We start from the raw sequence: 13689 nt of genomic DNA, 5'->3' as shown, positions 1-13689 counted from the left end.
TATGCTTATTAAAGCATGCCGATGGAGCATTAAATCAAAAGTTTTGTCTGGATGCAACAGAAATGATAATAGTTCAGATTTGTAATTTAAAGGTTCAAGAAAAACAGCAAGCAAATACATATTGACATTTCTTAATATTCTATTTGAAATGTCAAATACAGTGCATCATGAGGTTTACCTGTCTCGGGCATTATGAAGAATGCAATATACATGAACACAGGTTCCAGAAAAAGTGAACGTTTTCAATAATTAATAGAATTTCTCTAGAAATATTTTTTTTTCACTCATTTAAACAAATCTTACTGTCGCCCGCGTGGCGCAGTGGTTAGAGCGTTTGCTCTAGAGTCGCGAGGTAAGGAGTTGATCCGTACGTCGCGAGTTCGAATCCCACTGTGGGACGTGGAGACAGGTCCTTCGGATGAGACCGTATAAACCGAGGTCCCGTGTCGCAGTAGGTGTTGGTACGAAAAAGACCTCTCACTGCTCAATGGCCGTAAGTGCCGAGCATAGGACAAAATTTGCAGCTCTCCACCGGCAAGTGGTGGCGTCTCCATATGAGTGAAAAATTCTCGAGAGGGACGTTAAACAACATACAAACAAATCTTACTTAATATATGTACATGTCAGCACAAGAATTGTGCGCCTTAAAAATAATACCTACATTTAATTTTCAGTTAGAAACCGAGGTACCATCTCATCCATACTTCTGCAATCCAAAGAACCCAGATTCAGATTTAAATCTTGGAATAGACCATTTCTCAACCCTGATCATGATCTCAAGTTCTCGAATACTTAAACGATGAAGTCCAGCTTCTGACTTTTAATTTTTCATTTTTGTTGGTCTGTTAAGCGCCCCTTCTATTAAATAACCAGTCCAAAAAACACCTTATCCTTTTTTGCCGGGTAATAATCAGTGTCCGAGACAGGTTTGTGCAGTTCTATCGTTTTCATCCTTTAGAGTCTTACCCCGCCCACACAGTACTGGTTTGGTGGGCCGCAATATCGGCATTATTTTACAAAATTTAACGTAAAACCTTTCTGTGTATAACGTCATATTATTGCCATCTATGATGCCAGATTGATTTATTTACGCATAAGTACTCCGGATCATAGATTTTTTTTATGTAAATTTTGTCACATTATATTTCCGTATAAACAAAACATATCAATTCTACTCTTAGTGTGGGAAAAAAATGTGGTGCGCCGACCATATCGATATTTAACATCAAAGTCCCTTTTCACATGCATATAACAGTACAACATCACAATATTACTGCAAAATAACGAAGATATCATGTCCCAACAATGTGCAGAAAATGATTAATTTTGGTTAGGTAGTTAATGAAATATTTTGAAAGAAAATGATTAATTTTGGTTAGGTAGTTAATGAAATATTTTGAAAGTTCGCCTTTTCTGGGACAACGCTAATACTTTAAATAGAAATACATGTACATCAAACATCATGAAAAAAATATATGAAATTAATCTCTGTTGAAATTAATTTTTATGTTTGGTTTGGAACACTTTGATTTGAGAAAAAAAATTATTACAGACTAAATATTTTTAGAATTGAAAAAAATAATTATTTGAAACTTGACGTCCGTGAAACTTTTTAGACATTTAGATAATTAATTTTAAGGAAGAAATGGTATGCGATAATTCAGCCACATGATACCGTCACGGTAGCTCAGTTGGTAGAGCGCTCGCTCCGTGATAGGAGGATCGTGTGTTGGAATCCCGGCCGCGACTGACCTAAGTCGATAAAAAAAGGTAGCAACTGTTCCTTCGCCAAGCGCTCGGCACTTTGGAGTGAAAGTTGCGGGTTTTTCGGATGAGACCTGAAAAGCCGAGACCCTGTGTCACGGTAGGCGTTGACACAATAATTAAATCTCACTGCTCAATGGCCCTAAGTGCCAAGTAAAGGTCTAAATTTGAAGCCCTTCACCGGTATATGGTTACGTCTCTATTTGAGTGAAAAAAAATATCGAACGGGACGTAAAACAACAAAAAATCGATCAATCAATCAACCACATGTTTATGTTCCAAGTGATAAACTTTGAGCAATCATCAGGGAATTATTGACATGTTTAAGAGTATTAATTACACTATAAGAAAACAATAAGAGGTCGGAAAAAAGATGTACAGAAATGCACATGAAATCCAGCCATCTTTACCTTACTCGTTACCTGTAATGTAACATCACAGGAAAGAAGAATTGTATATAGCTCATCAAAGTTATTTTAATAGGATGAGTTATAAGCTTTATAATACTATAATAAATGTGCACTGCTTCATTGTCCGTCAAAGTGATTACATGATTTTACGAACTTATAATTGAAATAAATATTCCTTATAAAATTCCAGAATCTGTAATTCATCATTATCCCTTAATGATTTTTAAAAGGTGTTCACAAAATGATCAATTTATCCCAGTGCTAAACCTCATCTCTGGATCTACGAATTTCACGATTCACGCCATTATTTTTTATCCTTGATTCTGAGAACTTTAAAATGAGATCCTAGTATAGCCAAGTTTTCTCCTGTTTTCCTTTTTTTTAAACATAGATTCCTTATCTGAATCTTCTGAGTTAAATGTACTATTCAATATAAATGTAAAGTGTCATGGTTAATTTCTTAAGGCGAAGTATAATTTTCAATGGACTTCCAAATTTTCTCATAACAGCCCCAAACCTTTTTTATAATTGTAAACGAAGCAATTTGGTAAGTTAAAAAAAACCCTTTCTTTTCAAGAAATTTCATAAAACATATCAAGCAAGAAACTCTTTCTCTCATACATGTATGTTAAACTGGAATTTAGAAGACAAAAAATGTTTTTAAAAGAAATTAATTGATTTCTAAACGTAGGCACAACTTAAGTTGATTCATTTGTCTTCCAGGGAAATCTTCAATTTCATTACGTTTAAAACATTAGGACTCAAAAATACAAAGAGAGTTGATAAAGGTGAGGATAACGAAGAGTGATCGATCTCATAAAACTTACAAATATTTGCAAACGAGGTCATTATAACGACCATAAAATTTACAAAATCCTGATATTTAGTGAAATTTTTGAAGTCTTGTAACATCGACTTATTTCTTAACAGCCTGTCTCGGTTTAAAAATTGATCGTAATCAGGACATACTCTAAATTTGGAGACATGAACACCATAAACAGATGATAGGAAAATATCACTACATAAATATGGAAAGTTGACGATGAAGAAGCTGAAGTTATCTCGTTTGTCAGACAACTAAGTTGGTCCTTATCGTCTATAGTCAGTAAAATATCCAAACATAAAATAAAACTCTGTGGTGTCTTTAATTTCAAGTTCACTGGGATATATCGAGTCGTCATAAGAATGGAAGTAACTATTGTATATTGATATTAAAATGTCGTCGATGTATCTAAATGTCGAGTTGAAGGCCACAGCAAGTGTTTTCTTCTTCTCATGTAGAAGTTTTTGAATAAATTTCCTGTACATAGGAATACAAATACAGGTCAGCTAATAAAGGATCACACGTCTTTCCTTTGGAATTCAAACAGTTTTATGGAAGACTACATAGAAGTTGTTAATGAGAAACTTCAGCTTTCTTTTAATATAAACTTCAGAGTACTTGTGTGTAGAATCAGAGTCATTTTAACCAAGTGATTTTCTTGATGACTAATCACAAAATATGAAATATTCGAGTTCCATTTTTTAAGATGCTGTCGTCTATGATATCAAAAAGTCTAGTTTTTAATTTATCGTGAGGAATAGCTGTATAATATATATATATATATATATATATATATATATATATATATATATATATATATATATATATATATATATATATATATATATATATATATATAACATACTTTTTGATGTTGCTGACTTTCGAAAAATTAATTTTTTTAACAGTTCCTTTGGGTTTTGAGAATCCACATTTGAATTACACCACTTCTAGTCTATGCTGTAGCACAGTACGTCTGAAGTACCTACTTTACAGCATTTGATATTTTGTGAGGAGTAAAGATAGGTGCTTGGCATTTTCTGGACCCAGCAAGATATCTTTGTAAGAATTTGTATGACGGTTTGGAATTCAGGATAGGTAAATTTAATAAATAGCGTCTTTTCCGAAAAGATTGGCAAATTACATGTATCTGCTCACCTAATTATAACTTTTTTAATCTGTAAGTCGTTGAATAAGTCCGAGTATGGAGTAATAGGGTAAACAATGAAGTAACCCTCCAATTTAGGATCAAAGATTTTTTAAGAAACATTTCCAGATCTGGAGATTGGCAGGCGTACTTTATTTCTGACCGAAAAACGTCTGACTTCGAATTATCGCTCATGATACCGGTATTTGTCAAAACTGACTTGATGTCACCAAATATATCATTTTAAAAGAGTGCTGGATAAGTCTATTGGTCTAAATAATTTGAAATGTTTCTAAATAATTGTGGACCTTGGTTCAAAATCAAAATATATATATATATATATATATGTGTGTATTTGAAATCTTTTGCGAAATCACATCAATTACGAGTATAGCCAATTAACGTAAGCTTATTTAAGTGTTGTTCAAATATGTGATGATGCTGATACTGCTTCATATCAAAACAAGCGATAACATAATTACACTACCGGTTTCTTTCAGTAGCAGCTTTTATTAATACGTACTTTTGAATTATTCAAAAAGTTGCATAATACAGCAAACTACGTAATTACTTCTCATTGAAAGAAAATACTTTTTTAATTATAGAACATGAAATGAATCTGGATATGTATAATATTTATTCTGGGATACAAGCAATTAGAAATGACTCTTATTGTTACAAGCTTGATTATTATGCACTAGCATTTTTCGCCTATTCTCTAAAATTAAGTCATATTTTAAGAGTACACTAATATACACCCTTGCGTTTGATAATTGTCTCCTACTAAAAGTTTTCCACCCGATCATGATTGTATAATTTAATAGAAACTACTTTTTCATTGATAGCAAATAAATTAATCACTTGTCCCTGTGATTATGTGATACAGTGTAAAATCATGACGCAAAGTCAAGACTTTTCCAACAAGATAATGTATTTCTTATCCGTTTTCAGCTAGAGTATCTTGAACAGTTCTGATAAACATTTAATACACATCTGTACTACATATGAAAATAAGGGATTCTATCAAACCGATAACATTATAACAGAAATAAATATTATTCCTTCTGTATTCATACATGTATTTTGAAAAGCCCTTATATTCGTGAATAATGTCTTTTCCTCTTCTGTCCCTTTGTAACAAGGAAAAACCTTCAATAACGTTATACACACCGTACAGTTTATTTCGAATTTTTTCCTTTTGATACAATTCCTGATGTTGAATCCTTGTTTCTTGGCTACAAATTTGTAATGATGCCGGTGAAGTATTAGGTATGTAGTACTTGGAGTTTTTCACTAGCCTTACGGGATGAGAGGGAAAAAATTGAATCAGTGAAAATCAGTGAAAATATGAATGTATTAAAATATTAACAAATGGTACTCATAGGGCAGTGGATGGTTTTGACAATACACGATGTAAATTTACGTATACTCTATCATAATATGTGGCTGGCATCTTGTTAAGAAGTCCCGATAGTCACTTTTTTAAGAGAAAAAAGATAAGTTAATAAATTTTGACAACACCGTTGGGCCTTTGTTACATCTTGAATTGTTTATCATTCTAGCTGCTCTTTGCATGATATGTGAAGTCCATTTGTTTTCACATGAACAGTAGCTAAATCTCAAGCATGTTTATACCATCTGGCTTCTAAACCATAACAAAGAAATGTTAAAACTTAGTTTTTGAATAATTTGGAGTTTATTTAACAAGCATGTCTAAATAGTTGCACGTTCATATAAATATCAAATACAAACATAAGCTGACAGTTTACTTTTTTTATTTTCAAAAGTAAAATTTTCAAAGAATTGTCTTTTAAGCATGAATCTTTGGCTATGTATTTTCGTACATTTTCACGAGCGATTATATTTCTATCATATTGTGAATTCATGCATTAGAATTCCGGCCCCAGCGCACATCAACCTTGTATTTGCATAGTATCTGTGTTTAAAAAATAACCGCCAGTGTGGGCTTTACGGTGGCTGGTATAGGGCATAATATAAGAAATATTTTAATTAATTCGTGGCCACAGAATAAAAATTCGTGGCCACAATTTTTTTAGCATATTATTTATATTTTGTAATAGATAGCACAACTTCGAAATATGGTCTGTTCCTCTAACTCTAAAGAAGTAAGTCTGAAATTGTAAACCTACATACTGAAGTTGCTAAATCAATCTTTATTTTGATTAATTATTGGCTATAGACGACTACCTGATCAATACATAGGCCTCAGGGCATTGTGACCAACAGGGGATGCTTACTCCTCCCTCCTAGGCACCTGATCCCACTTTCGAAATTTCCAGGGGCCATGTTTTATGCCCTTTTAACAAATTTGCATTGTTTATAATTTTTTTGAGATCGATCACTGTTATCATCACCTTTTTCATTATTATATTCGTTACACTGTATTAATAATCTAGGGACTTTACCTATATACTTTGATGTACATTGTATATACATCTAATTTTACAGACGTAACCTCACCTTATAAAATTAATGTTATATTATATATATATATATAAATGATTTTCATATTTAAAACTTGGGAAATGCCCTTTGTCTGTACCTGAGGGACTCCGACACACCTCAGCCTGTAACGAAGGAAATTATGTATTAAAAGCTCAGAGCTTCGCCATCTCCTTAAACAAAACTTTATACTCCTAGCCAGCCTGATAATCCCTTGCATTATTCTAATTAAATGCTTAAGGTCAACAAATGAATGTGCCTTCCAATGAAATGTGTCATCTTGGCATCAGGTGGTTAGGTTTTAGAGTAATGCACCATAACAATAATAATATGAAAGATTAACCTTTGCTTTGAGATGTGTTGGGAATTTGTTTCATTGTATGCCTGATTAAAATAACAAATATGAACTCTTGTCGAAGTCATTAGTGTATTAAGCTCTGACGTCTACTTGATGTAATTTCAAATTGTGAAAGTAGACCTGACTCAATGCTCTTAACAATGTATAGTCATCTTTCCATAACATAATGTTTAATCAGAGAGCATGATAATTTTTTTGTTGACACAAAGGCGGCTGATATCTACAAAGATGACTGATATCTAGATTATAATTCTAAAATGTCGGTATTCAGATCTGATCGCAAAAACTTTTAAGCTTGTGAAGAGGAAGGTAAATAAAAAAAAATCTTTATTGCATCAAAATTTGTACAAAGTGCATAATGAAAATTATTTTTTTGTTAGCATGTAGTCTAGATAAATATAGGAAGGACATAATCTGATTTGTAGAACTTGTATGTTGTAGCATCCATAAAATGTTTCAACCCTCAGTTCCTTTCATAAAAAAAAGTATATAAAGGAACGATTGATGTCTTCGTTTTAATCATTACTGGCCTCAATGATTGATTTTCTCGCTTGTCAAGTTGTAGTTGTAATGAATAGAACGAAATAACTATTTGCAATCGTTGAAACAAGTTAAGTGTATGATTGTATCTTGAATCCCTGAAAGCATATCATATCTATTTGTGCACATTTCTCTCATTAGCGATTGTAAGATCTGATGTATACAAAGCAGCCTGTTTAACTTTCATTTTTGTCTTTTTTACTGGCACTGGAGGGACTTCGTTTTAGTGTTATCCCTAATTTGGAGCAGATTTTGTCCACTACGTTTGGCTTGACATTAACTGCCTCTAGTTCTTCTTGTGTCATCCATTTCTCGTCTTTCTTGAGATCGTATCCAAATTTGACAAGTTTGCGTCCGATGTAAAAATTCGGTGTTTTGCCTCCCCTTAGAGCCATCATCATGGGCGTGTGTCCTAGTCGATCATGTATGTTTACGTCACATCCGTTTTTCATTAAATACCTGCATGCTTCCGTTCGTCCTTCTTGGATTCCAATAAGAAGTGCTGTTTTACCTGTGCAATCCCTCTCATCCAGTCGAGCACCTACAATAAAGTTTATCAACAATAGCAGTCTAAATCATGACTGTACAAAAATATGGAGTGAAAGGAATGAATGTATGGTAAAAATAGCTGACAAGGAATAAATAGATAAATGTTAATCAGTTTGAAACCATTTTTGATATCTTATTTAATCATTTAAGAAGCCATACCTGCATATTTTTAAAAAAATGATCTTACATATGAAAGATTACGGAAATATCAAATATGTCTTTTTTGCAGAGCTGAAATATTTTATTCAACTCTAATTAATTACTAACCCAAGGGTATCTACTACGTCGCATTTTAAAAATACACTGGATCGAGGTAAATGCACAAAAGGTTTTAGTTAGCTTTTACGTCCAAGCAGTAAGTTCAAAAAACAACAACTCTAAATATAAATCATTATTAATTTGGTTTGAAATTCTATTAATTGCTCTTTGGATCTGTTCAATATTGTGTAGAAATACATCATGTGTCCATATTTCAGATTACCTGCTTTATGAAGGTATCTAACAAGGTCAACATCATCGTACAGAACAGCTCTCATTAACGGTGTTTGTCCTAGGATCGTCTTGGCATTCAGGTCGCATCCTGTGTATACGGGAATCAGGCATTAAATACAATGGTAAATAAATAAATATAGCATTACAGAATCTTATTCAACAGGATTGTTAACAAAAAAGAGTGCTAAAAATTGAAAAATTACTATTCGTTATCTTATTTCTTTTTCATGAAACTTTTTTTTACCGGTACCTGCCCTGAGTACATTTATTTGTTGATAATAGATGTTTCTTGAACCTAACGTATCCTGTCTAATACTTCAATGAAAGATACAATAGTAATTTTAGCATAACTGTATAAAAAGACAAAGGGATACTGAAGCATAATCGCCACATTAATAATAAAGAGAAGACCTACTTAGGGATGGAAGGTTGTCAGCCTGCAATAGTCCCTCTCATTAGCATGAAGATCTTTATATTTTTTTTTCACTTTGATATGACATAATCGCAATGAAATACAACAGATGCATTTCACTCACTCATAATATTATCAAATGCTGTCAAAATGATACATGTATATGAGTGATTTCATATCAAAAGTGGCAGACCGTTTCTTTTTTAGTTATGGCAATCTACGGAACCTGATTTTGATGATTGTAGATATATGTACATGTATGACTTGTGTCATGGTTTCGTGAATTTTATCATTTTGCAGTCAAACCCGAGATTTAATTTTTCTGGTTTATAGAAAGTTTGAATAAGTGGGCTGCGCTATCTCTGATGTTTATGTAGAAGCTTTTATTATAAACGTTTGCATTAGATACCTGGCGACAAAAGTTGATAATGTTTAACAAATGGCGCTAGAAAATGATATCATTTTTAAAAAGTATGGGGTTTTTTTATTTTAAAAATCCAATTACCTTTTTTTTATAAAAAAAATAAACATAATTTATTACTTTCTAATACTTTCCTTATTGGTGGATATTTCTCCCAGTAATAAAAGAAAAAAATCTTACTTTAGCAATGATGAATCACATAAGCTGTCAACTATAATTTTTTTTATTTCTTTGAAGAGTTTGGTAACATTATTAATTATTCTTGGAATCGTGATTATATTTATGAATGTCAAATACAGTTAATCTTTTATGATAGTCATGGTCACCATTCAATGACCTATTGCTAAGATAATGACAAAAGAGCACTTTTTCTTATCAAAATTTTGGCACAAGTTAATAACATCTATATTAGCGATGTAAATTTCAATCAAAATTAAGTACTATCATAGCAAGTGAATGTTATAAATAGTTCAATAAAATTTCTTTATACCCCCTAATTAACGATTAAATCATTAAATGCATAATGAGGACAACGACATGATGATTACCAGATTGGATACAAGTGTTCGGTACCACTCTGTATGAGACAGTTATACTTTCCTAAATTGCTACCGCCCAATAGTAGTGTTTGGTATAGCTAGAGAAAATCAACTTTGCGGAAATATAAACCACAATATATCATGCGTCTTCCAAACTTTTGCCACAAAATTGTTACAATCGGTATGTTGTAACTTAAAAACCAAAGACAGCTATGTTTTGGGGATTGTGCAATGTGTGCAATAATTACTAAATTAGAAAGAATCCCCTTGACTTTATGCGTTTTCTAAGGACTGAAATGAAATTTTACACGGCACTCAATACATTGTAGCTAATCCCTGACAATGAGAATGACACCAAACAAGTAATAAAATGTACAGTGCGTGTTTATAAATCTTGCACTTTGTTCATATATTTCATAATTTTCAAGAATTAAACTGCAAAGGTTATCAGGTTCAATTTCTGGCCATTACTTTTATTCTTAAATAAGATGTGGAAGGCTGCTCAGTTTCATCTCGGAGCTCTTAGTTTCAGCATGAAATATGGAGATAAAGAACAGTTATCAAATTCCAACATTGTTGAAACAATACAAATCGGGAGAAGAGCATACATGTACGGACTTCTAAAAAAAAACATTAGACGTGGGATAAGGTGCCATGGAGGAGTAAGCATCCCCTGTCGACCGGTCACACCCGCCGTGTGCTTATTGTCATGATTGGGCAAACGGAAAAATCTGTTTTTAACTTGAATCAAAATAATTGTGAATTAAGATACTGCATGGGTTAGTTACGTTTGCTGGACAACTAAAGGAACTTTTTTGTTTTCATATTTCTTTGCTTTATGTCCTTCCTAGGCACTCGTGTTGGGATACCACAAACCACTTGTTGCTGCAAATATAGACCTGTGCTTGGCACCCATGTTGGGATACCACAAACTGCCCGTTGCTACAAATTTAGACCTGTACTTGACACTCATGTTGGGATACGAAAAACTGCCCGTTGCTACAAATTTAGACCTGTACTTGGCACACATATAAGGATACCCTAAACTGATCGTTGCTACAAATTTAGACCTGTACTTGGCACTCATGTTTGGATACCACAAACCCCCTGCGTTGCTACAAATTTAGCCTGTACTTAATTGGCACTCATGTTGGGATACCACAAACTGCCTGTTGCTACAAATTTTGCCTGTACTAGGCACTCATTTTGGGATACCACAAACGGCCCGTTGCTACAAATTTAGACCGGTATTTGGCGTTCATGTTGAGATACGACAAACTGCCCGTTGCTATAAATTTAGAGCTTTCCTCGGAACTCATGGTGGGATACTACAAATTGCCCGTTGCTGCAAATTTAGACATGTACTCGGCACTTATGATGGGATGCCACAATCTACCCATTGCTACAAATTTAGACCTGTAATCGGCACTCATGGTCCTTGAGCACGACCTTTTTCGTGCCAGCATTTACTCAGTTTCATTCAAAGGAACAATTTCCACATCCGGGGACTCATATTCTCAAAACAATTCAAACGATCAACCCCTTACTCTGCGACTCTAGAATGAATCGAGAGCTTCTTTCAAAAGACTACTCCAGGAAGGCAATTTTGAGTTTTCTGTAATTTTTATAAAAAATCAGGCTACAAGAATAGATTGTCTACGGATTTTTCCGTTATTTTCCGATCATAACAAGGAGCAGAGGGAGGACGTGACCAGTCGGCAGGGGATGCTCACTCCTCCATGGCACCTGATCCAACCTCTGATGTTTAGCTCTATTTCTGATTCGTATTGTTTAAATGGACTTTTGAGCTTGAATACTGTCCGTGATCTCCGTATATTTCATTCCTATGTTGCACATTGGCTAATAGATCTTCTGTGCTTAACTATAACTGATTCAAGTAGAAAATTTTATACCACAAGAATAAGTTTATCCCAATTCACAGCACCAGTTTTAAATTCTTTCTGTTCTGCGTCTTGATCGTCTTAATCATGTGTAAATCTTGTTATAATGACATGAATATGACACTGATGAATAAGACGTCGTTAGGAAACTATTTTTACACATGAAAAATATAAAAATAATGTTTGAAATAAAAGTATGATATACAGTAGTGTCTGTTCAAACAGAATTATCCAGCTTAATTTGTTAAAGTGACAGTTTATATACATATGAGCTTGTTATCAACGTTATATGTAAATGTACAAAAACCGAAGAGGCTCACACAGTATTCAAGAATTAGAGTTGCATGATGACTCACCTAATATCAAGATTCTTGCATGTAAATTGCTTAATTGTTAAAGAATAAGTGATTCCACTGAAAGAACTGACGAACATTTGACCTTAAGCAAGATGATAATGGAAAATTCCATGGTTTAAAGACTCTAGAATATAAGAAAACAGAAATAGGATACTGGTCCCCCCCCCCCCCCCCGACATTTTTTGTTTCTCTAAGGTCGAGCAAAATATAGTTACTACCAACACTGAAAATCCTTAAGAGATGTGGAAAGGGAAGGTATGGATGATGAAAAGGAATACCTGAAATGACTTTCGACTCAGGTGAGCTAAATCGTTTATGATGTAGTCTTACATGTATCAGGCAATATTTCATACAGTTCGTCATCAGGCATTAGTTCATGTATCCTTCATATAGATTATGCCATCCTCAAAGATTATAAAAAGCGTGGACTACGGATTATCAAGGTGAGACCACCATAAGTATGGCTTTTTTCAAAAGGATGTGAAGCATATAAAATCTCAAAACTTACAACGTCGTATGTGTCAAAATATTCAGTACTGGGCAATATACATGTATATGGTGAAAAGTCTTATCAGGGCAAGGCACATCATTAAGGTAACAGGTTGTTGATAGGTGTCTCTTGTCATTAAATCGAAAAATGTTCAAAAATGATATTTATTTTTCTTACAAATAAGTTATATTTTTTGCTTGTTAAAACTCAAAAGGTTATTTGCAAATTAAAGATTCATGAAAATTCAGAACGTTTACAATTTAAAAGAGATTTTACCTTTTGACACCAGAAATTCGACAACCTCTAAGTTTGATCTTTCTACAGCTTCATGGAGGGGTGTAACCCTGTAGATATCCCCTTTGTTGACATCTGACCCTGCATTTAACAGTCGTTTCGCTTCGTCTAAATCCCCAACTTTTGTGGCATTGAAAAATGTCGTCCGACCTTTCGCGTCTCTTTTATCTAGTATATTGTCCGGAAGTGAACCACCAGAATCGGAGCGAGACAAACGTTTCTTGATCAAAGGGGAACGCGACGTTAAACTCCAAGAAGAGGGATAAGAGGAAAGGGTTGAATCATCCATCATTCGCCGGTCCCCAACTTGGAATCAGGGGAGATTTAATCCGTAATATCCCACACCGAACACAATTCACAATTTCCCAAGTTTCCTGTGTGATCCTTCTACAAAATAACCTTAATAAAATGTTTAAAATAAATTTTCCCGACCAGGAAATACTGAGCGTATAATGATAATAACCGCACAGTATTACAAACAAATGAATGCAAGAAGAAATTAATACACCGCTTACGGCATCGTGTCACTTGCTCGACGTAAATTTAGCCACGCGGAACTGCTAACTGTCATAATTTAATCATAATTTATTGGAGATTTCCATTGTCTTCTTTATACAAGTATTATGTTTATGAATTTGTTAAGATTTGACAGACGAGAAAAAATTGTGTCTTTAAGAAAAGTAAAATAATTTGTGATTAATATGAGAGCCAAAATAACAAGCCTCCTCCT

The 13689-nt window shown here is 33.6% G+C and overlaps 1 protein-coding gene across 1 annotated transcript; it reads right to left on the bottom strand.

Moving 5' to 3' along the window:
- Positions 1-7274: 7274 nt before the first annotated feature.
- Positions 7275-13420, bottom strand: LOC133179448 (serine/threonine-protein phosphatase 6 regulatory ankyrin repeat subunit C-like). The gene is made up of 3 exons (XM_061314203.1): positions 12942-13420; positions 8536-8634; positions 7275-8046 (listed from the first exon to the last, which is right to left on the bottom strand). Exons 1-3 carry the CDS (start codon positions 13249-13251, stop codon positions 7682-7684), a joined length of 774 nt encoding a protein of 257 aa, XP_061170187.1. The 5' UTR covers positions 13252-13420; the 3' UTR covers positions 7275-7681.
- Positions 13421-13689: the final 269 nt, after the last annotated feature.

The sequence above is a fragment of the Saccostrea echinata genome, unplaced genomic scaffold (genome assembly GCF_033153115.1).
Source record: "Saccostrea echinata isolate AGI-Se365-2 ecotype Australia unplaced genomic scaffold, CSIRO_AGI_Sech_v1 ptg000004l, whole genome shotgun sequence".
Lineage (NCBI taxonomy): Eukaryota > Metazoa > Mollusca > Bivalvia > Ostreida > Ostreidae > Saccostrea > Saccostrea echinata.
The sequence above is the reverse complement of the archived record's forward strand: the minus strand, read 5'-3'. Positions and strand labels throughout refer to the sequence as shown.

Excerpts from the sequence above, each read along its gene's own strand:
- LOC133179448 (XM_061314203.1), bottom strand. The coding sequence starts at position 13,251 with ATGATGGATGATTCAACCCTTTCCTCTTATCCCTCTTCTTGGAGTTTA. Across the intron at positions 8,635-12,941 it reads CGAATTTCTGGTGTCAAAAG|GATGCGACCTGAATGCCAAG; the intron begins GTAAAATCTCTT and ends CCGTATACACAG. Across the intron at positions 8,047-8,535 it reads TAGATACCTTCATAAAGCAG|GTGCTCGACTGGATGAGAGG; the intron begins GTAATCTGAAAT and ends ACTTTATTGTAG.